The sequence below is a fragment of the Rhynchophorus ferrugineus genome, unplaced genomic scaffold (assembly GCF_030347505.1).
Source record: "Rhynchophorus ferrugineus isolate W39M unplaced genomic scaffold, kcgeb_rfMv2 rfM2, whole genome shotgun sequence".
NCBI classification, from domain to species: domain Eukaryota; kingdom Metazoa; phylum Arthropoda; class Insecta; order Coleoptera; family Curculionidae; genus Rhynchophorus; species Rhynchophorus ferrugineus.
The window spans coordinates 14,359,881-14,385,968 of NW_027472581.1; the positions used below are offsets into that span (position 1 = coordinate 14,359,881).

The 26,088-nt window shown below is 32.8% G+C and overlaps 1 protein-coding gene and 1 long non-coding RNA gene across 2 annotated transcripts in view; one reads left to right on the plus strand and one right to left on the minus strand.

Moving 5' to 3' along the window:
- The window catches only part of LOC143191862 (uncharacterized), a 57,549-nt gene that overhangs the window by 18,558 nt on the left and 12,903 nt on the right, over nucleotides 1-26,088 (plus strand). The window contains exon 2 of the mRNA XM_076397304.1: nucleotides 3,410-3,657. Within this exon, the coding sequence (XP_076253419.1) occupies nucleotides 3,410-3,657 (248 nt within the window). The remainder of the gene's footprint in view (nucleotides 1-3,409; nucleotides 3,658-26,088) is intronic.
- Nucleotides 17,478-17,847, minus strand: LOC143191864 (uncharacterized). Its single transcript, XR_013004652.1, has 2 exons — nucleotides 17,717-17,847; nucleotides 17,478-17,658 (listed from the first exon to the last, which is right to left on the minus strand). It is a non-coding gene; the product is annotated as an uncharacterized LOC143191864 (long non-coding RNA).

Below are 26,088 nucleotides of genomic sequence, written 5' to 3' on the forward strand. Positions count from 1 at the left end.
ATTTCCAAAATCGGTGTTATGTTCACCGAATTTATAGAGCATTTCGAACTGCTAATAACTAATGCCTAACTGAATTTTAAGTTTGTCAATTTTGCGCACTAGTACTTGTTTTCGAACATGGTTCTGGTTGGTCGTTATAGTCGCAACATATATAGTGTCTAGGACTATAAAAAATGTTTTTAACATTATTAATTCTCCTAGTGCGTTTCCAAAATCAGTTTGAAACTGTTTACCAAATATAATAATAATAAATATAATAGTAAAATAAAAATGTTTCTTTAAAATAAAATGATATAATGTTAAAATTGTATAGTTATTCAAGCGCCAAGAGATATTACACTTTTTGCAAAATGTCTATAGCTGTACTTTGATATTCATTGAAACGAATTAATAATTGATGATTTTCGCTGAATCTTTTGGGATCTGTACACAATCTTTCCCTTTTATTTAACTTCGTATTGAACTATAAGCTTACAAAATCGTCCTCTATATAATACGTGATGATATTTTATTATTTTAATTGATTAATAATTAAACTAACTCTCAGTGTTTTCTTTCATATTTTTATTCTTCCATAATTTTTAAACGCTAAACTATTAATTTTACGATAAAAACTAATTTTTCTGAAAAAATCTCCGAAAAATAACAGTTTCATTATAAACAATATTGATGAGTAAAATTCTAGTTTTCTTCTCTACATCAAATGGACGAGCTGCTGTTGCTGTTTTTGTACATTTTTTTAGTTATACACAGATAGATTAATGGGCATGACATCTCCCTATGTCATATAAACAAACAGATCTGCTAATTAAAAGAACCATCTAAAATAAATTTATCACACACCATTTGATTGTTATTCCAACGAACAAAAAAAGAAAGAAAAAGAAGAAAAATTGATATATATGATAGAAATCTAACAATATGTATTATAACACTTCTTAACCACTATGATAGATATCATATATCTTAACATAATCGATATATTTCGAAGATATATTTCATAATACAACATTATCAACTATTAACCTGGCTTCAAACTTAATTTATGAGTTGAATGAATGAATTGAAAATTCTTACATTTATATGATATGAAAATCCTTTTTAAGATTTATTTATTTCACCAACATAAATACAAGTGTATTGATGTATTCCAATAATATATGACAGATTTGATGGGAAATGACTATTTCTTTCGTAAACCGGATCTTTTTCACTAAATTTTTCGTCTAGAAAGTTGCATCAGTGATATCTATCGGTGAAAATGGGAAGGATCAATGTCAAAAACCATTAAATAACATAATCTAACAATTAATTTCATTGGTTTTGACATTTCTCTACATGAAATAATAAAATGTTCCTTTAGTAATATTGATTTATTCGGTGTATACAGTTTTTAAAAAAACTGCTGCATGCTGCCCATGAAACACTTACAAACTTATGGTGATATTATCATTTCCCAACGTTGGATTTTATTTACAACAATTTAAAAGTGGTGATTTTGATGTTATTAACAAAGCGTGATCTCGAGGACTACAAAATGTCAGTGAAAGGTCGAAGAAAATAAATTATAAAATGTACTAGTCGAAAACCCAAGATCCAGCACAAACTCATAGAGAAGAAGTTTACCTGCGATGGAGAAAGATACAACAAATTTGAAAATGGCTACCAAATTAATTGATTGAAGATAGCATTTTAAACAGTTTCAACGTTGCGATTTATTGCTTTCAAGTACAAAAGAAGAATTTTCTGTAAAGTAAAGTGGATCATGTTGCCAGAAAGTAGTTAAAGAAAAGGTAGTTATAGAAAAGGAAGAAAAATTATTCCAGAATATCAGTTTGGGTTTCGCAATAAGCATGGAACTATAGAACAAGTGCATAGACTTGTAAACAAAATAAACACTGACCTAAATGCCAAAAGATATTGTTCGGCTGCTTTCCTAGATATATCTCAGGCTTTTGACAAAGTATGGCATACGGGCTTGCAGGTTAAATTAAAGAAACTTCTCCCTCATCCGGAATATCAGTTACTAAAGTCGTATCTCACTGATAGGCATTTTATTGTAAATCAAGGCGATGAACCAAATTAAATCCCATATATTCAGGAGTTCCGCAAGGTAGTGTACTGGGTCCAGTACTGTATCTTCTGTATACGGCTGATATGCCCACCACAAAAATAACTACTGTGGCATGTTGTACACAGACGACACACCAATCTCAGCATCCCATGAAGATTCAGTCTCAGCATCTATATACCTAGAAACCCACCTGTAGCAAATACAATGATTGTTGGAGAGATGGCGCATTAAAGCCGATGAAACAAAACCCACCCCTGTAACGTTTACCCTGCGTAGAAGAACATGTCCACTAGTGAATATGAATCATCGTCAACCTCCCCAAGCAGAGCATGTTAAATATCTTGGTATGCACTTAGATCGACGCCTAACCTAGAAGAAGCACATACTTTCTAAACGAAAACAACTTGAACTTAAATTATATCAAATGTATTGGCTCATCGGGCGCAAATCCAAGTTATCATTAGATAACAAGGTATTGCTGTATGAGTCTATACTGAAGCCTGTTTGGTCATATAGAATCCAACTATGGGGTACCGCTATCAAATCTGATATATCTCATTCAATGGTTCCAAAATAAAGTGTTGCGTGCCACTGTTGATGCTTCGTACTATATTTCAAATAAAGCGATACAACGCGATATACCTTTTGAACCTATAACGGGTGTAATTCAATGTGTTTGTGTGAAGTACTTCGAAAGAGTGTCAGTACATCCCAACATACTCGCTAACCAGCTAAATATGCAACGTGATAGTGAAGTGCGTAGACTAAAACGTTTAATACCACTTGATTTGATTACTGAACATATATAGACTTTAGAATAAGACTAATTAATTAAGATGATATTTAATACAGGAGATCGCTTAATGAAGTGATTTTCTACATGTCATATAGATATAATACATACATAAGAAATAGTTATTGCCTATAGGGCAGATTGTGAAAAAGTAAAAAAAAGTGATATTGTGGTTCTGGTCTTATGAAAAATTAAACACCAAAATGGCGTTCTATATGGTACTCAGCGAACTTACCAAATCACCTAATACACCCTGTTAACTGTTGATTCAACATAAATATTTTCATTTTCATATTATCATTGTAATAATATTAAGCGATCGTCGAAATATTATCTCTCTCTACCCGGAAACAAAAATTCGTTTAAACTCATGTACGGCATGAAAAATCAATTACCGACATTGCCGGTAATATACGTGATTTGTTTAACGTTAAGATCCGTTAAGCGGTTCCGAACGATCATTAGTCAGGCAACGCGAACGATGCGCTCGCGATAAAATAACCGTTTATGATGATGACTTATGTTGTTCATGTTTGTTGCAGCTGTTCTGCCCAAAACGATAAACGTATGCGGAACGGAACAGGAACTGGCACTGGAGGCCCGTGGAGAAGCCGCATCGTACACCCTCGTTTTGGATCCCCAGGTGGATAGGCCGAACTCGTTATGTCGCCTGCGGGTGACTGCTCCGAAGACCCACGCGGTTTACATGCAGTTCGTGGACGAGGACTTGGACTCGACCGAGAACAGGACGGATAACAAAATCAAGGGACCATCGTGCACCATGAGCATCGTAAGTAATAACTCTCAGACTTGTTGTCAGATTTTTAATTTTAATAATAACGAACAAAACATTTTTTTATTACATCTTATATTCGATAAGCTTAGTACAATCCTGTTAACCGACTTCAAAAACGAGGAGGTACTATGTTCGACTGTATATTTTTTAAATATGTTCACCGATTTCCCCGTTAATTATGGAGCGATTTTCGAAATTCTTTTTTTATTCGAAAGAGTCTTAAAAATTGACCAGGAAAAAGCGTACGAAAGTAAAAAAGTATGCTCAGCTATATTCTTAGATGTAGCACAAGACTTCGATAAGGTTTGGTATGAAGTCCTTGTTCATAAACTACAGAAAATGCTACCAAAACAACACGCCGAACTATTAAAATCATACATTAGAACCAGAATGTTTAGAGTCAAACAATGGGAAGCTTACTCTACAATAAAATAAGCTAAAGCAGGTTTATCACAAGGAAGTGTACTGGGTTCAATGTTTTATCTACTCTACACTTGTGATATACAACAAATTGAGAACATTACGATGGCTACATTTGCTGATGATACTACGATTATAGTTGTCGGAGACAAAAGTGAAGAAACCCCACGAAAATTACAACAGGCAAGTGACAATATAAATAATTGGACACAAGCTTGGAAAATAAGAAATAATGAAATTAAATATGTACATTTGCAGTTCACCTATAAACAGACCGTACAAGTACCAATAATATTAAATAATACTATCATTCCATATAGCACCAATGCTAAATATCTCTCTAAGATATCTATGAATATCTCTAGATGCAAAACTTCGCTGGAAGGAACATATATAAAGAAGAAAATAAAAGAACTGGATTTGAAATATAGGAAAATATACTGGCTAATTGGAAGAAAATCGCAATTATCAGTACATAATAAATTGCTATTGTATAAGCAAATACTGAAACCTATATAGACATGCGGAGTTCAATTATGGCGATGTTCTGCAAAGAGTAACATAAATAAGATACAATTTTTTCAGAACAAAGTCCTAAGAGGTATTGTGGACGCACCCAAATACTATAGGACTGATTACCTACATCGAGACCTTCAGATACCCACAGTCAGTCAAGAAATCAAGAGAATTGTAAGAGGGCATTTATGTAGTATTGTGTAGTGAGGTGCATATAATAAAAAATACAGCAGTGACATGTATAAACATTATTTCACCAGAGACTGAGATAGGGCCGATGGGTCCTCCTAGTTATATACCTAGATTTAATTTATCATAAAGACAAATTGTACGTTAGACGGAAACGACTAGTAATAATGTAACAATTAAATAATAATAAAAAATCGAAAAAGTGCAAGTGCGAGGTGGTCCCGTTGGAACCAGGTCAGTATCTGATGCTGGAATCTGTGAAATTGAAAGAAAACCTCAAATTTCAAAGGCACATAAAATGTTTTCACATATTTTTTTATCTAAAATAATCAGATATTTGTGTATAATGTTATTGCCGAGCTGATGTGATGAAAGACACAACTCTTCAACGGAGGATATTTCTTTAAATATTATGGGGACATACAGACAACTAATTGTATACTCTGAAGTTATTTAAGTAAGCTGATGAAAGCTGGACCGCTATACCCGGAGTTTTTAGTAAGAGTTTGCTTACCAAAGTCGTTCAATGCAAAAGCCGTTTAGTTTATTTTTTAAGCACTAACCACATCATATAAGAAGCCTTAGAAACGTTGCAGGCAATTGCCCCTGTGTAGTGGTTGGAGCATTCAGCTCACACGAAGAAGTCGCGAGCTTGATTCCGGCGAGGGCAACGACTTTTTGTCGTTCTAGTTTGGGTAGAACGTTTGTCAAATCACCTAGGTAGAGCTAGGTAGTGGACCCCGGGGCCTGAAGCGTTCCTTATTTTCAATCATTGTTTCTTTATTCCTATTTTCTCTTATACGGGCTATTCATACCTTTACATGGCCTACCCATTGTAATACAAAAAAAAAACTTTTAAAATAAAATATGTACATAATAATCGCTATAATAACTAAATAAAAATGAACTAAAACCTTATTTAACATATCCACTACACGTAATTTATATTCTACCATATACACACAACTTAGCTTAATACCTACCTAAACCTATTTATCTATTTACAATATTATTTTAACTACCACTAACTAATCACTTTGAAGTCTGTGTGAAAATAATTTGTGAAACGATAAATTTATTGTTTTTTAAAAGTTGCGTTCTCATTTACCAATATTTTCAATGCATAACCTTTTTTTAATATGCTTTATAGAGCAAGGATTTTACGAAGGCAACATTAAAATATATCTGTACTATATAGAATCAACATTCATCATTATTTTGTATTGCCTTTCGAATCGCCTATTTTAAGGTTAGATATTGTTAAACAAAAGATTGCTAAATAAAAAAAAAGTTTACAAATATACGAGCAAAATATACATGAAAAAGAACATTAAGAACTTTTCTGTTATATAAAATAGAAAAAGGGGTAAGTAATATTTGTAATTGTGTGGACAATATTGGAAATCAAATATGAGTAATATATTGTTTGACACCTCACTCAATAAGTATCTGGTCTCAACAAGAACAAGAAAAACAATTTATTTCTAGATGTAAAATCTTTGATCCGTTGGTGGGTTAATATAATTGGCCTGGGCGAAGAAATGCGATATTAGCAACATACTACTAGTATGTTCACCTTAGAGTACCATTTAATACCTTCAGGGTGATTTTCATTTCATTACGATTTTGTGTTATCAGAGCATTCAGCATTATCAACGTTAATACGATCCAAGTTAAATTCAGCATACCAGTCAACAATATTTTATCTTTCTGACAGAATCTCTATCTATCATTTCTTTATTACCCTTAGTAGCTTAACAATCTACCCAATGGGCTATGAGCATTTCTATGATATCATACGTGACATGTAAATATCAGTTTGTTAAGAGATATCTGCTTTATTCCAACAGTATTTCTCCTCATCAGAAAAACTAATATTTTAAACCTTGTTTTTTATACATTGTTTTGAAAATGATTCAAATTGTTAAGAATTTCGACAGGAGTCATTTTAAACTTAGTGCTATTCAGAATAAGAATCAACCCCTTTGATTTAATATATAGAAAGGAGGCAGTGGACTTCTCGTCATTAAGGGACTCAAATTTAAGAACAAAATATTATATAGTGTTTCCAAAGTTATTTTTACATACGTCATTTAAATTTATGACATCAAAACGTCGCAATGTTGCCGCATCAACGTTGGTTTGACATACAACAAAATTCTAATCTAAATAAAATAATTGAACAAAAATGTTATCAAATATAATTTATTTTAACATTATAGTACATCTAAAAACTACAGTTAATTATACAGCAATAATTTATAGGTTGGAGTTGTAACCTCTTATCACTATTGCTTTTAAGAATTTTGCATACGTCTGACAAGTGGACGACTTTAACAGGCTCATTCGTTTACGCGTTCGAACTACAAAAAGTATTATATCTCTTTTTAACTAGAATAAAATGAGAAGGAGAATATTGTCTGATTCTAAAACGAACTTAACAAATTGCGACAGGCACTACGTTAAACATTTTGTTGAAATATGTACAAAAAAACTGAATAGACTATAGATATATATTGTTTAAATATATAGAACAAAATATTGTATCTATTTTCGATTGATAAATTAAAAAAAAACACACATTAGATCATATTTTCCTTTCAATTAAACATAACGGAAATCTCCCAGTTAAACATCAAGCGTTATTATTTAACATTCCAAAAATATTTCAATTGAGATTCATTAAACTGTATAACAATTAGTATTGAAAAGTTATTATACACGTGTAACATTTTTTTTTATTTCAACATTCCATTATTACTTTCTCGAAGGTATATTGTCAATTTTATTTTAAATCTCAGTATTTGTTAAATGATAACGTATCCGATCATTTTGTAATTTATGGTAATATTTCCCCAAATAATTTATTATGTTCTTGCATAAATTCTGATCATTTTTTCACTTTAAAAAGGCATTTATTGAAGAAAACTAGTACAATATATATTATTCCGAATATTCTATGAAACGATACCGTGTCGAATAAAAAAAATTAATTCAATTTTCAATGGAAAATTATTATTTTATCTAGATAAATGTCAAAACTATCACAATTAACAGTTCGATTCGGTTGTTTACATTTATATCAATATTAATATATATCGCTAACCATTATCATGTCCTTGTGATTTAACTTCAAATGATTTTTCTTTTTTTGTACCCAGCTCTTGAACAAAAATTGAGAAAGATCACACAAAGACCAAATTATCTTCGCCCCAAGACAAAACTTTAGCACACTACACATTTTTATTGTAACTCTCGATAAAAATAAATTGTAGCTTTTAGATTATACGATTAAATATGGTTAGTTAAGAGGTATCCATCTAAACATTATAAAGAGACCGCTATTCTTAAGTAATAGGTTGTCAGTATATACCGAGCAACCCGAACGACTCGACGAAATTACAGCACAGGTACAGTGTTATTTTAAAATATCAGATTATTTTTTCATCATATCTCACAGAAAAAAAAAACTTACAGGTACAGGTGAAATTAGTATTATCAATAATCTAAAAAACAAAAATTTAATGTGTTACAAATAGCAAATATAACAAATAGATCTAGAAACATCACCATGAATTATTTAAAAGATCTTGAAAATTATACAAAAAAAACGAGACCAGCCGATGGTTATAACTTGCTTCAAATTATATGTTAACAGCCAACGAAATTTTGTAGCAGGCGTAAAAACAAATGCAAAAGTGTATATAAGAAGAAAGAAGAAAGTTTTGCAGAAATATAAACTCATGGAAAAAAAGTGACGTCAGTATTTTTGAATGAAATGAAATTCAGTTTGGATGGCCCTGAAGGATATAAGTATTTAAATAACGATTCAAATTGATAAAAGATCTAAAAATCTAAAAGAATGTGATACAGAAATAGAAATGCTGTAGTCACAGCAATATTTAATGGAGTTAGTAATCGGACAAATCAAAAGATTAAGTCGGGAAGCAAACAAAGATTACGGAAAGGAACTCGGAGATTTAAAAGGTTAGTTATTAAAAAATGATCAAAATGAATGGGTTCGACGCAACGATGAAAAAGCTGAATTATTCTCAGAACATTTAGCTAACGTATTCTGCTGTTAAAACGTTTTAAACCATTTACAGAAATACTAGACTTCCAGTTTGGATTTCTAAGTCACCACTCGACAATCGACCAAGTGCACAGAGTAACAGCGGATGTTTCAACTCTTAAAGCCATTTCGGCTGGAGTTCTCCGGGAGTTGCTCTACGCTGCTGATAACAAAATAAGCAGAACTTGGACCACTTACCGAAACAGTTATCATGGTAAAAGATATATCTCTACCTAAAGCTTTAAAAAAAGTACAAGTAGTAGTCAACAAGATCTAAAATTGCACTAGAGATTAGTTCTTTCTTGAGGCGAAACGACAAAAACCCAATTATATCACTTGACGAATGCCCGATTCCTCAAGCAGAACGAGCTAAACACCTCAGCATCCATCTTGATATTAAATTGGAAACATCATGTTAGACAAAATGCAGAGCAGATTAGACTCAAGCAACTGTACTGATTAGCCGGAATATACTTTCAACTTGACCTAAAATCAAAAAGATAAGTTTGCCAGTTGATCATAAAGTCAATTTTAACCTGCAAATATGGGCTTGCATTAAAAGATCTAACCAACTAGTAATCCAACGCAGCCAAAGTTCTACGATCAATGCTTATCTTTACGTAACCAAAGAAGCGCTGCATGATACAGTCGAAATCAAACGGATATACGAAGTGATCGAAGATTTCGCATTAAAACATGAAATAAGGTTAGTAAAACACAGTAACGTGGACGCAATACAGATATCAACACGAACTTAATTAATTGAATTAAACTTAATTGAATTTAATTTTAAATAGGGAACCACATACTGATGTGTCTATTCTGCACTCGTCTTGCTTCTACAGAACAGAACAATAGTTATAAATTAGGCGGCTTGGACGATCTCCAAAGTTAGTCACTCGCCAGTCGGTAGGCTTAATCCCGAGGACCGTCGCTCCGAGCTCACGTTAAACTGTAGGTCCAGTGCAGATAACCCTCGTTAGTAAAAGGAGACTTTTTATATTTTTAAAAAAGTTATAACAGTTCAGTTCCAACCTTCGTAGGGTGAAGACGTATTTTCAATACGGTCCAAGCTATAAAAAGATACCTTTCTTTAAAAAAACCCAGTATTTTATTACGGTTATTTAATTGAGTGTTAAAAACGCATAACAGATGCGGCTATCCGTCTCTCAGTGGACCTAAAGTGTAGTGAATACGTGTTTACGTGACCAGACAAAAGGTCTGCATCTCATTTTTATTAGTGTTTAAAATAATTTCATCTTATTTTACAACAGTCCTTTTGAAATTCATTTATAGTATTTATAGTAAAAAACTAGTGCTAAAATAACGTAAGTGAAAAATGAAGTGCGTGAAATAAACAATGTATTTATTTTATTTTTTTTATCCTCTGGAAGTAAATTAAATAAAATATTAAAAATTAAAAAATGGCAAACAATAGCGATTCAACCAAATCACCTGCACACTTTGATATAAGATTAGAACAAACAGCAATAACGCAAACTCCACCATCAGAATGGACTACAGTCGTTAACAAAAAACGATTGAGAAGTCCAGAAGAAGAAATCGCGAGGAAACAAACAAGAATCAGTGACTATTGGTTGCAGAAACCGATAGAGACAAAAAACAGTTTTAGCAACCTGTCGGAAGAAATTGAAGAGAACATACAACCAAGCCCTGAAAAAGTTGTTCCCAAACCACCACCAATAACAGTCTATAAGGTAGGAATAATAAAAAACATCCATGATTTATTAAAAACCATTACTACGAACTACACAATTAAAACAGTGAGCTATGAAACAATTAAAATCCAATTGTTCGAAGCGGATCACTTTAAAGTTCTTATAAAAGAATTAGATGAAAGAAACACCCAATACCATACATTCAGGCCAAAATCCGAGAGAACATTTAAATTCGTATTAAAAGGATTACATCACGGGACGGACTTTAACACCATCAAGGTAGCACTAGCTGAAAAAGGCCACGAGGTCGTAAATATTCACAATATACGACATCACACGACAAAAAAACCTCTGCCTATGTTTTATATAGACATAAAACCTAATGGAAACAATAAGGCGGTGTATGAAATCACCAAATTGGAAAATAATATTATTAAATGCGAACCACCACATATAAAAAGAATTATACCACAATGCACAAGGTGTCAAGCGCACGGGCACACAAAGACTTACTGTCGCAAATCATATAGATGCGTAAAATGTGCAGGAGAACATAAGACAGGAGATTGTACTCGTAAAGTTCGCGATGAAAAAGTGAAATGTGTTAACTGTAACGGAAATCATCCAGCGAACTACAAGGGTTGCGCAGTTCACAAGCAACTACAGCAGAAACTCTATCCTGCCTTAAGGGAAAAAAGGCATCAACAAAAACAATCCACTACTACCAATCTACCACTACCCAACAGAACAAGTCAACCAGACATAACTTATGCCCAAATAGTTGAAAATTGTTCAGCACAAAAACGAGAGACAATATCTCAACCTACTGAAACTAGCAACATCTCAAGATTAGAAAATATGATGGCCAAACTAATGGATCAAATGAGTACGATGCTTGGTCTACTCACAACCGTCGTAAGCAAACTTGCCTAATGCCTGAAACCAATAGCTACAAAATCGCCGTCTGGAATGCCAATGGGCTCCAACAACATGCCAGGGAACTAAAAATGTTCGTAATTGAACAAAATATTGACGTTATGATGGTTTCCGAAACACACTTTACGGACAAAAATTATTTGAAAGTTCCTAAATATAAGCTTTATCATACAAATCACCCTGATAATAAAGCACATGGAGGTACAGCCATAATAATTCGAGATGATATAAAGCATTTCGAAAAAGAAAAATTCCGCAAAGACTACCTGCAAGCCACCAGTATAACCATAGAGGAAGCCCATGGACCATTAACAATTTCTGCGATTTATTGCCCACCCAAACATAACAACAAGGCAGAACAATTTCAAGAATTCTTCCGTACGCTAGGTAATAGATTTATAGCAGGAGGAGATTATAATGCAAAACATTTAATGTGGGGTTCAAGAATAATAACCTCAAAAGGTAGAGAACTGCTCAAAGCCATAAGGATAGATAACTTACAACATATCTCTACTGGTGAACCAACATATTGGCCTTCAGACAGAAATAAAAAACCAGATACAATAGATTTCTGTATTACAAAAAATATTGATCCAAAAAAGTGTCAAGCAGAATCATGTTTCGACCTGTCTTCTGATCATTCACCAATAATAGTAACAATTTCTTCAAAAATTACCATCAAAGATAAACCCCCTTCTCTGTGCAATAATAGAACTAACTGGCCCTCATTTAGAGAAAACTTAGACCAAAATATCTCTCTAAACTTACCGTTACAAACTGAAATGGATATAGAAATAGCAGCAATAAATCTTACAAAAAATATACAGGAGGCAGCATATTCCGCGACTCCCAACATTGAAACATTTCCAAGAAAAAATACACATATATCATGTACAATACAGAAAAAGATAGCAGAAAAAAGAAAGTTACGACGAAATTGGCAACAGCAAAGGACTGAAGAGAATAAAAGAAAATTTAATAGGGCCATAAAAGAGCTGAGAGATCTAATCCAAATCGAACAGAACCAAGGCATTCAAGAATACCTAGAAAACTTAACATCAACTGAGGCTACAGACTATTCGTTGTGGAAAGCAACAAAAAAGCTTAGGAGATCCCAGCAGCATAACCCACCTATTAAAACAAGCGAAAATAATTGGGCGAGAAGCAATAAAGAGAAGGCCGACATTTTCTCAAAACACTTAAAAAATGTTTTTAAACCTTTCCAGTCTCAGCTACATAAAGATGACGAAAATAAAATTACTAGCTTTCTAGATTCGCCATTTCAAATGGATTTACCGCACGAGAAATTAACGGTCAAAAAAGTTAAACATACAATAATGAGAGAGATTAATATTAAAAAAGCTCCTGGTTATGACTTAATTACTGGCAAAATTTTAAAAGAACTATCAGAAAAGGCTATAAAACTATTAACATATATATTTAATGCTATGCTACGAATTAATTACTTCCCTAGTATCTGGAAAGTAGCTAAAATATTAATGATACTTAAACCAGGAAAAATACCAGAAGATGTGACCTCCTACCGACCTATAAGTTTATTACCAATAATCTCGAAAGTTTTCGAGAAGTTATACATAAAAAAACTAAACTATATAATAGAAAAAAGAAAAATTATTCCAGAACATCAGTTTGGCTTTCGCAATAAGCATGGGACTATAGAACAAGTGCATAGACTTGTAAACCAAATAAACGCTGACCTAAATGCCAAAAGATATTGTTCGGCTGCTTTCCTAGACATATCTCAGGCTTTTGACAAAGTATGGCATACGGGCTTGCAGGTTAAACTAAAGAAACTTCTCCCTCATCCGGACTATCAGCTACTAAAATCGTATCTCACTGACAGACATTTTATTGTAAATCAAGGCGATGAACATACCGAATTAAATCCCATATATTCAGGAGTTCCGCAAGGTAGTGTACTGGGTCCAGTACTGTATCTTCTGTATACGGCTGATCTGCCCACCACAAAAATAACTACTGTGGCAACATATGCAGACGATACAGCAATATTAGCATCCCATGAAGATCCAGTCACAGCATCAATAAACCTACAAACCCACCTGGAGCAAATACAATTATGGTTGAAGACATGGCGCATTAAAGCCAATGAATCAAAATCCACGCATATAACGTTTACCCTGCGTAGAAGAACATGTCCACCAGTAAATATCAATCATCGCCAACTCCTCCAAGCAGACCATGTTAAATATCTTGGTATGCATTTAGATCGACGCCTAACCTGGAAGAAGCACATACTCTCTAAACGGAAACAACTAGGACTAAAATTATATCACATGTATTGGCTCATTGGGCGCAAATCCAAGTTATCATTAGATAACAAGGTATTGCTGTATGAGTCTATACTCAAGCCCATTTGGACATATGGAATTCAACTATGGGGTACCGCTAGCAAATCCAATATATCCATCATTCAACGGTTCCAAAATAAGGTGTTGCGTGCCATTGTTGATGCTCCGTACTATATTTCAAATAAAGTGATACAACGCGATATTCCTCTAGAACCTATAACGAGTGTAATCCAACGTGTTTGTGTGAAGTACTTCGAAAGAGTGTCAGTGCATCCCAATGTACTCGCTAATCAGCTAAATATGCGACGTGATAGTGAAGTGCGTAGACTAAAACGTTTAACACCATCTGATCTGATTACTGGACATATGTAGAGTTTAGAATAAGCATTAGAATAAGACTAATTAATTAAGATAATATTTTATACAGAAGATTGCTTAATGAAGTGATTTTCTACATGCCATGTATATATAATATAAACAGAAGAAATACTTATTGCCAATAGGGCAGATTGTGGACTCACGAAGAGTAATAATAAAAAAAAAAAAAGTTATAAATATTCATTTTATAAATTAAAATTGTACTAAGCATATCTAATGTAAGATGTACTCCTAATTAACAAAAAAAACTTTATGGAATGAAATTAAATATCATTAACTCAGCCGTAAGCATTAAATTAGCATGTTTGATTTTATGATTATTGTCTTGTAATTTTTATAATAACGTGTCACCAACAACACCATCGCCATAATCTACATAATTGAGACGAACGTAATATTAATTACATTTATAATTGAATTTATCGTTAAGTCGTAAAACTAATGACGCATTATTTGCGAGAAATTGTCTTTCATACGAACTGTAACATTCAACGGCCTTCTAAAACGCAACACTGTCGGGATTTTTATGAAATCGATGTTAAAGGGAATTACAACACGATCGTAACCGCATATTATATAGTTTTCTATGTAACACCATTCGAATTCGACTTAATGTATCACCGACAATGAATGAAACAATGCTATCTGTAAACGTCGAGTCGTAATAGACGACCTTCGCAAAGATGTTTCGAGATCGAGTAGCTTCGCGGAATAGTTAAGTACTTTGATCTAGACTACATTAAAAAACACAAGGCTTGCTGTGATATTTCAAAACGCGCATGCGCACTTTCATTTATTTTAATTTTAGTTTGACGGTTTCTCGAAAAGATTTTGAAAAGTTTGTTTAAAGTGGTACAGACCTGAGCATTCGGGGCGAATTTCGTGGGAAAATTGAAAATTCGCATGAGCAGAACTGCATTTGGCGAACATTCGTGACGAACACGTTTCAAAATTGGTTCAAAGCCGTAGTGTGCATGCACTTTGCGCTTAGGGGTGTGCAACTGCAATGGTAGTGGGGCAAAGTTTCGCTTAGTCCAATCATTGGCGGCGCTGACAACGCCAATTTGATTGGTTAGTTTAAAATAGTTACGTAGAAACCTGTAAGGAAAATACTTTGCTTTGATTGGTCTGCCATTTCGCCTGATTATTTTGTGATGTCACATTTATTGGCCAATAGTATTTAAATAAAAATCAAATTTACATTTTAAAATTAATTTATTAAAATAAAATCCTATACAAATATACATAAGTGTAAATAATATAAATATATATAAACAAAAAGCAAAAAAAAACAATTATGAACTCTATTCTAGACAATATTAAAATATCTATAATTCTTCTATAACGCCTTCCCATATATGTTTAGTGCCATCAATTTTATGGGATCTATTAGAGTTCTAACTTATCTTGATACATTGAAGGTAAACTTTAAATCCTTCCCTGTTGATATTGCATTAACTTCATTAAACCAAAAATACAATCACACCTCATAATAACTTAAAATTTCGTCTTGAAAATTATTATGGATTGGACAGTTGAAACACTAAAAATGTATGTGTTTTTTAAAGATATTTAGATTTTAGAGTATTTAATCTATGGAACTACTTAGTACGAACTATAGAATATAGACAAATACTGCATGTTGTCTTTTTTTCAGATGTTTTGTTAAATAGCCTGAAATAAAATTAAAATACAATATTTGACTCTTGTTTTCCTCAGAGCAAAGTTCTCTGGAACTGAAAATATAGACTCAACTGATGATTTAACAACCTCAAATGGTACTAGATCTCCCGTTAAAAAAGAATATAAGTTATCTAACATGTTCATCTTCTTCACGATTTTCTCTGGCAGAATGATGTGAAAAAATTGAAGTGATAAGCCCTTTTAAAAATTTCTCGAACATACTAGGGGAAGGATGCTGTTTCTACCTCCATGACCTCTAATAGATCCAACAAAATTATTTAAGCAATCTTGGTTAAGATTTGTTAAACAAATGTAGTTATTTGTAAATATAGACAAAATCAATTTCTTTAAGGTAATAAATCACCTAAAAGTAGCAATTAAATTTTTAATTGATGCCATAACAAATATTTTCTTAACAAGGCAATCAAATTTAAATATATAATTCCTCTACTATAAAATGATTGAACACTGATTGTTCTAAAAAGTTAAAGTATTGCAAATATTTTAGGGATATTTTACAATTAAAAGTAGTATTTATTACTACTAATTATCCAGTTATATTAATTATTACCTTCTTGTAAGATTTCTTTATGTAGAGACATCACACTGACATCATACGAACAACTTGGTAGATTAATTGAATTTTATTACTACTAACATCTTCATAAGGTTTTGATTTTCTGTAAACAAACAATATATAAACAGACATGTAGTAGATAGATAATTTTATATGTACCTGATAAAACCAATGATGGATATACCCTAATACCTGTTCGTAAAGGAAGGATAATTCTAAAATTTTTCACTAAAATGTCCATAACAAACACCATGACGTTGATATATTTGCATTGTGGTTTATCCAGGTAACTTACTACTATTTACTTGATCAACCCATTTTTGGAAAGGAGCGAGATCATTCTTTGGGAAACGATGTCTAATTTCCGTAGTATATTCTTACCCCGGTACACTACATCTTTTACTACACTGACGCATTGTCATCAATTTTTATATTATTACTCGATAATAATTAATGTAAAACAGAAAATATGCACAACGAAAAACGAAAATTTCGTGATCTAAACAAAACTGATTTCACACAATTTGATCGACCAATCACATTTCATGTTAGTGGCGGCACCAGGAATTTAAACTAGCCAATCACAATTTGCGATCGCAGCGCTACAGTTGATTGAACTAAACAAAACATTTCCCCAAGGTCGCCTATACCGTGAAATTTCTATTTTTTCTATGGCGCTTATTAACGAACAGAACGCAGTTCCAGGAGCCGCGGATCTGGCCAACAAATTTGAATGAACGTGAGAAAAATTTGTGGGCATATGTTTGACATATTTGACATATGTTTTGGTTTCGAGAAAATAACCCTGTTTCCCCTTGTAATTTAATTATTACTATAAAGATGTCTTTGAATGATAAATATGTGTTTTATATCTATTAACGATTAATAATATTACATATAATTATATAGACCTCATAAAAAACACTAAAAATTAAAATATGCATATTTTACTTGCAGGATTCTTATTATGATATCTGAAAAAATATTTAATTTTGATTTCTATTTTGCAAATGGTAATTACAAAAACACGTATAATATGTGTACTAATAACTAATTTTATTTAATTCATAGAACAATGCCAACATTTTAAGTGTGGCGAACACAACGACATGTAAAAATAACCAATGGGTGGTTATTACTACTATACTATATAATAACGCACTATACTCAACAATCGCTTCTTAACTTCTTTCAAAAAAGAACCATATCTTCGACCTAAAATATAAAGTAAAACTCATTAAACCCAGTAGTTTTAGAGAAAACAGTCACTTACCTATGTTATTCTTTCAACAGCAGATATATCACTAGTTTCAAGGTGTTACTGCTTCATTTTTTCCAAAATATGTGTCAAATGTGCCTGTTAGCAAGCTTATTTTTTACATTGATTTGATACTAGAATAATATCCTCTTATAAGGACTGTGGCTCTTTTATCCAAATCATCTTGCACTTGTCGGCTTTTATTTTTTCATACTGCTTAGCCATTGCATCTGAAATAATTTAAATCCAGTTAACAAATATTTCACTCTCAAAATAGTAATAAAATGTATACAAAATACATCATGTAATAAATACAAATTCATACCTGTTTGTATCACTTCTGTCACTATCATTGACGGATGAATTGCCTGATGATTTCGATTTCGAAAAAGGAGGAGGTTCTATGTTCGGCTGTATACTTTTTTGTTAATGTATGTTCGCCGTCAATTATGGATTGATTTTCAAAATACTTTTTTTATTTGAAAGAGTGCACCTCCGAGGTGGTCCCATTGGAACCAAGTCAGAATCTGGTGGAGGGAATGGGGGGAAATCGAGGGAAACGCTCAAATTTCAAAGGCATATACAAAGTTTTCACGTATTTTTTATCTAATATAATCAAATCTTTGGGTATAATGTGATTGCTCAGCTGATGTAACGGAAAAAAAATCGGAAGTCGTTCAGTGCAAAAGCTATTCAGTTTGCTTTTTAAGTCTAACTATACCATATAAGACCTCGAAGAAATATTGCAGACAATTGCTTCTATGGTGTAATTGTTAAAGCGTTAGCTCCCAATCGGAGGTCGTGAGTTCGATTCCCGGCGCGGAAAATAATTTTTATTCTATTTTAATTAGAACATTTGGAAAAAATACACTAGGCTAGGTAGCGGACTCCGGAGCCTAAACCGTTCGTATAGCGTTGTTTCCTTATCGTTATTCTTCATAGGGGCTGCAGCTTTACTTGGCCTACACACTGTAGTAATAAATAATATAACAGCGTAATTTATTGAGTAAATATCTAACACTGAAAAGAGAAAAATAAAATATTTTTATAAGAAAACTGAACCGACTTCAAAAAATAAATAAGGTAGTCACTAAAAATGTAAAAATAATCAAACTTAGTTTGAAGTCGGTGCCGACATTGTCCAAACAATACAAAAATAATAATATAATTTTGTGACATATACAAAAAAAATAAATTACCAACAAAACAAATCTAAATTAATGTAACTGTTTGGGTTCAGTTGGCTTTTTAAAATTAAAGTTTAGGTATTTTTTACATATTTTAAAGTCTCCTTTACCAACTATGGGTTTTTCTAGACCGGCCTACCGACTGGCGAGTGACCACCTTAGAAATCATCCCAGAATACATCCGGTCTTACCCAGCCTGGTTACTGGCGTGACTGGGATCATTTTTCTTGTCAGATTTTACACTCTTGCCTAGGACAATCATAACATAAATTTATGACCATACCCCAGCAGAATTCGAACGTGCGGCTATCGCAACAGTAGGAGGACCATCCTTTTGCCTTTACCATTGCACCACCAAGCCGGCTAGCTAGACATTAAACTAAAATGTGTGCATGTAGTAGGATATAAAATGTTTTTTTTGTGTTAAAAATCTAAGTTTGATTATTTAATAAATCTTATCTACAATCCAATCTTATTTTATAAATTTTTAGTGAGTTCCTTATTTAAGTTGTTCCAATTTTCTTATCCGTCGTCTTAATGGCACTAGATTTTAATAAAACATCACGCGTTTCCTTTGTCGCAGTTTGTGCAGCAACATCGCCAGAAACGTTACCTTAATGCGCGATACTATTGTGCGAATTGTCGCTCTCGCAAACCATTAACATATTTTAAAAAAGAATCCATGATAAATACGTCATACGTCACATATTTAGATTATTTAGTCATATGGCGGATGGATCAGAATTCGTAATATGTTTTGTTTCTTTTCGCAGCGAAAAACAATTGTCGTCGATCGGATGATTGATTATGGAATTTCAGATTGATATGGATCGATGAATTCCAACGTCTTCCTCTGACAAAAACGCCAGAAACAGAAGTACTCCCATTTATGTCGGCTATGTATAGTCCATTCAAAGTTTTTTTGTACATACGACATCAAGATGTTTAATATATTGCCTGCCGCAAATTGTAAATTCGTTTCAGAATCACACAATATTTTCCCTCTCATTTTATTCTAATTGAAAAGAGACACAATGTTGTCTGATTAGTTCGAACACGTAAACAAATGAGCCTGTCAAAGTCGTCCGGTTGTCAGACGTATACGTATTATAACGATAAACTATTGTGGCTGTATAATTAAATGTAGTTTTTAGATGTACTATAATGTTAAAATAAATTATTTTTGATAACATTTTTGTTCAATTATTTTATTTGGATTAGAATTTTGTTGTATGTCAAAGCCAAACTGAACTAAAACTCACAGTTGATGCGGGAACATTGCGACGTTTTGACGTCATAAATTTAGATGACGTAAGAACAAAATAACTTTGAATAGACTATTACTGCTATACTTTAATCTTTAGACATTTTTCAGTAAATACATCTATCTTTATTCATCCTTTGTTTTTATCAAATTTTCTCCGATAATAACAATAGCCAATTCGTTGATTGTCAATGAATTCATTTTGTTCACCTGTTTGTTTGATGATGACATAACTATCAGATGATATCCCATCTAACCATCTCATCATCTGTTAATTGAACAATTTTACTAAATCGTTAGTCTAATGAAGAAATCTTTCGTAGATGAAACTTAGGCAATAATTCACTTCACTCTCATGTTCAACTCGTTCACTTGTATGGTATAATACCTTGAAAGTGGGTATGAAATTGTCCTATACAATACTTCATTTCCAGTCAGTCACTTCCAATACTACTATTAATTATCACTAGTGATCGCCCTGTGATAGAAAATTCAACCACAGTAACAACCAGTCAGTAAATCAACAACAGTTCACCAACAAATGAGGAATTAAAATTCTACAAATATTCTAATAGCAGTTCTGCTATTTTAAGTGTCAATTAAGATAAAAAATAAGCCTCACCTGAAAAAAAAGAAGTTGTTGATTAATGAAAATTAATCAATTGCCTGGTCTACGAAATCAAGTCTCAGACATATCTTTGGTTTTAACACGTGCACCAATTGAAATTTCTACAGCTAGTACAGCTTTACATCTTTACGCATAACGCAGACTAATGATGAATCCTGCATATTATCTAGGTTTTTTTATGGCGAACATCCCAATAAATATAATAGAAGAACAAAGTGTCCTAAAAACAACTCGAAGACAACTCATTTTTAACGTCATAATTAAGGTGCCCTAATAGAATCCGAATAATAACTAGGAAATTGAAACATTAAAGATAAATCTTAATTGTTTTAATATCATGACCTTATTCTGCGTACAGACCGGGCCAACGAAAGCCAACGAATGGGTTTATTGGGATATTTCTAGTTCCGTCTGGACGGTTTGACGACGGCCAACGAAGGCTTGTTGGCATTCGCTTGCAATGCGTAGAGTGTCTGTAACATCAAAATAAATGAATGGAATCGACGAATGCGGTGTGGACGGTAGGTATACACTATAATCGCCACAGCCCTTGAGAAATACGGATTAGTTGTCCTTCGTTGGCCCGGTCTGTACGCAGCATTAAACAAAAAGCTGAGCAGATTATACTCAAAATCACAGATTTGTACTGGTTAGTCGAAAGACACGGTTAGTATAAGATACGAAAGATTGATTTATCAGCCAATTATAAAGCCTATTTAGATGTATAAATCACAAATAAAAAAGAAGCAGATAAAAAATATAAATAAAAAATAAACTAATAATGAAATGAGTCTTTTCGAGCCGTAATAGCTCATAATGCTTTCATCTCAAAATCCTTCATGTGATTTAATTTTTGTGGAAAAAATGAGGATATGAATGCAAAAAATGTACTTTGAACATTAGTACTCCAAACTTGTGGTAATTTTGCAACAAATTATCGAGTACGTGCCTGTATTCTAGCGATTTGTGGTTATCGAGAAAGAGCTGCTGCTTCATCAGGCGTTAAACATTTTGTTAATGAATTTTGTTAGCATTTGAAATTAAAAAGTTTTCTTCCATAACGAAATCGCTTTCATTGATGGCCGATGATGAAGACGAAGTTCTTGAGCTACTCTTTGCACTTCTACCTGGACCACTGTCCTTTCGCGGAACTAGCTTGATATTGATGATACCTTAGAATCTTTATACCATGCAATTTTTGGCGTGTATAATGACGAGATTCATTTACTAAAAGTAGTAATTATCTACATGATTTTTCTGTTTTCTCCATATATTTGGCACAGAATACGAAAAATTAAATTTATAAGTTAATATTATTCACCAAGTAAATACTTGTACAGCTTTATTATCAATGCGCAAAAAGTGCATTTATCATGATTTTTTCAAGCATATAACATCCATAAACGTAATAAAAACACTTTGAATTGACTTTGCCACGTTCTCTCTACATTTTCACACCCTCCGCAACATTGTTGCAACAACAGATCGGAGAAAAAAAACATCGATATTGTTTTGCAACAAATAAAAAAATATCGATATTTTGCAAAAAAAATATACCGATCTTTTTAAGAAAAAAATTAAAATAGTCAAATATTAGCCTAAAAAAATATATATTAGTATAAGTACCAATTTTAAAGGTTTGTTAAAAATTGTATTTAATTTATTCTGAAAAAATATCGGCTAAAAAATATCGATATATCGGCCAAAAATATCGATATTTTTTTTAGAAAATATCGATATATCGATATTTTTTTCTGCATCCCTAGTTCAGGGCACAAATAACGTTAAGAATCTTACCAGAATTTGTAAACTTGTGTAAGATATGCTTCAAAAAATTGTTCGGTTTATTTATACTTTTTTTTATTATTAGAGTTAAACAACATCAAAACTATGAGAAAAGATAGTGTAGGAATGTTCATCTAGTCGGTCGGTCGATCGGAATGTGTGGCGATGCGATTGTTTGTCCAAACTCTCACTACTATTTTTGGAAGGAATCTGCACGGGAACTAAAAACACTGGTTGAAGAAATACTTGTTTATTTCGACTTATAATTGATACATGTGGTCGACGGGAGAATTGACAAGATATTAGGTTATGGTCAAGGAAGTACGGTAGTGTTGTGGAAGTGGTACTGTTACAAGGGGGTGGAGGTACCAATCCACCGGCGTTGCCAACCTTTGAACTTGTTGTAGGTGAATGCGTGGTGGTCTAAAGGGTCGTGGCGGTCGCCACTATAGAAAATAATAGAAAAGGTAGAAAATAATGAAAAATAAGTTATTTAACCATAATAATAACAAAAAAAACGACAGAAATGTATTCCTGGTGTATTAGCAAACAATAACTTCAATGCTTTTGAAAGAAGTATGGGCGTATTTATCAACAAAACATTTGCATATCGGAACTGTGGCATTTAACTAGTTCTACGTCACCGCAATGTTTATATAAGCGATTAACAAGAGCGTATTAAATCTGTTGGGTATTTTCTAACGACTTAACAGCATTTTGCGCAAACAGCTTAAGTAAATTCGTACATATTAACATACTGCAGTCCGGAAAAATACGTAAACACGTAATAGATTGTAAAGTGTTCGCGGCAATCGACTTAAATGATCGATAATTTATAAGAAAATAATTTTGTATGCAACTGCTCGGCCAAATGTGTTCCAAATAACACTGCAAGCAGATCGGAAAATTGCGTAGGTGGAAAACCCAGAATATTTGCTGAAATTGTAATCAGTGTGGTATTTAAGTTTAAGGAGTGTTTTTAGTAAATACCTTTAGTGAACATACAATCAACACAATTTTTCAATGTTTTCTCAGTCTTAATTCAAACTGTGAACAGAAATAATGCACTATCAACCGAAATATAGTTTAACTGCAGGATTTTTATACAAAACATAATATATAGTCCGTCCAATAAAACAGCAAGTGCACATCATCAAAATTTATGACGTCGTAATGTTGCCGGATCAAAATTGACTTAGTTTATTTTAATTATGACATAACAAAATACTAGTGATAAAATAATTAAACAAATAATGTTATCAAATATAATTCATTTAAAATCTAATGTATATATTCGTATTATCGAGAGGTTTAAACTACAATGGTTTGTAGTGTATAGTTGTTTTATCATATTTTATATTTACATTTTTGATATCACTATTCAGGTCAATTAAAAAGTCCCCGACCTGAGACATAGATGGCGCTACTAGAATTAAATCCATATATTTTTTAGTTAGTCCTAACCATCAAAAGATGCATGTATAAATTTGACAGCTGTCGGATCATTAGTTTGTCAATAATAGCATTTTGAGTGAAGCAGCTTTTGTTATAGTGAAAAATATGGATAAAAAGGAATTTCACGTTTTGATAACATATTGCTTTTTGAAAGGAAAAAATACAGTTCAAACAAAAACTTGGCTTGATGCCGAGTTTCCGGACACTGCCCCAGGAAAATCAACCATCAAAGATGGGTATGCTAAGTTTAGACATGGTGAAATGAGCACCGAAGACAAAAGAGGTTGTTACCGACGAAAGCATTAAAAAAATCCACAAAATGGTTTTGAATGACCGTAAATTAAAACTAAATGAAATAGCAGACACTCCAAAGATATCAATTGAACGTGTACACCATATCATCACGAATAACTCAAAAGCTGATCAAGCGTAATAAACCCGAGTTTTTGCGTCGATATGTGACAATAGATGAAACATGGCTCCATCATTTTACTCTGAAGTCCAATAGACAGTCATCCGAGTGGACTGTACACGACGAACTCGCTCCAAAGTGTGGGAAAACGCAACAGTCGGCTAGCAAGGTTATGGCGTCTGTAATTTGGGATGCATATGGAATAATTTCCATTGACTACCTTGAAAAAGAAAGTACGATCAACAGCGACTATTACCTAGCATTATTGGGCCGTTTGAAGAACGAAATCGCGGAAAAACGGCCGCATTTGAATAAAAAGAAAGTACTGTTTTATCAAAACAATGCACCGTGTCACAAGTCAGTAAAAACGATGGCAAAAATCCATGGATTGGGCTTCGAAATGCTTCCTCATCCACCGTATTCTCCAGATCTGGCCCCCAGCAACTGCTTCCTGAAATTTTCGTCAAATGAAGAGGGAGTAGAGAAGGAGGTGATCGCCAAAATTAAGGCCTTTTTCGAAGCAAAGGACAAATCGTACTACAAAGATGGTATCGAAAAGTTAGAGGGTCGCTATAATCAGTGTATTACCTTTGAACGAAATTATGTTGAAGAAAAAAACTAATTTTGTTAAAGAACGTGTTTTACTATGGTAGGCCGGGGACTTTTCAATTGACCTGTTATTTCTCCTTAGTTTCCTCTTTTCCTACCTGTGTAGATTTTTACTGATAAAATTAGATTTAATCAGTGCATTCTCCCTAACGCATTTACCATATCTGCGAGACAGTTAGTATTCATTCTCTCCTCATACCTTTATTTAATATATATATATATATATATATATATTCTGAACAATCACATACAAACTTACACACCCTACAAACGATTTTCCTATATTAATTATATACTTCTTTAACTGGTTGTAAATATCCTTTAGTTATTTTCGGTCTCATCGCTTTGCCTTGGTAATTGGCCATAAGTCCACAACTCAAACGTCTAATTCAGTCACTGTCAATTTCACTATCTAAGTCACTGTTCAATTCAATCACTAAACTGTTAACATAGAAAGACAGAGTATTACGTCAAGTCTGCATATTGTTCAGACATATTATTTACACCGTACCTTTTTTTCAGACCTACTTCTAAAAAATAAATTACACATTAAACACTTCACTTATATTTACCGAGTAACAATTTGAAATAATTCATTACACGGTATCTTCAAAACTTTTTTCTAGCAATAACAGATAGTTCTCTACTCCAGATATTAAGCCATTCCTATTTTCATGACATGAAGAATGAATTTGCATCTGCATCTGCAATTAATTATTAAAAAATATTATAATGAACAAGACCTAACCAAATGTTATTCTAACTTTTACCTTTCCAACAACGTTTGTTGTCTGTATGCTTTTTTATTAGATTTTTGCCATGAGTGGCCCAGTGTTCCATTTTATCTGGCACTACCAGAACCACGTTATAATAGGTGGGACAAAAGTCCGCTACGACTTAGATTGCGCGCCATCTTGGTTATGTGGTGTTTAGCTCAACCATCGTGTTGTGTATACGTTAAAATTTTATTATGGCTAAATATACGCCATAAGAACGAGCCGAAATAGTGACAATATTTATTGAAAATAATCATTCCATTGTTACTAC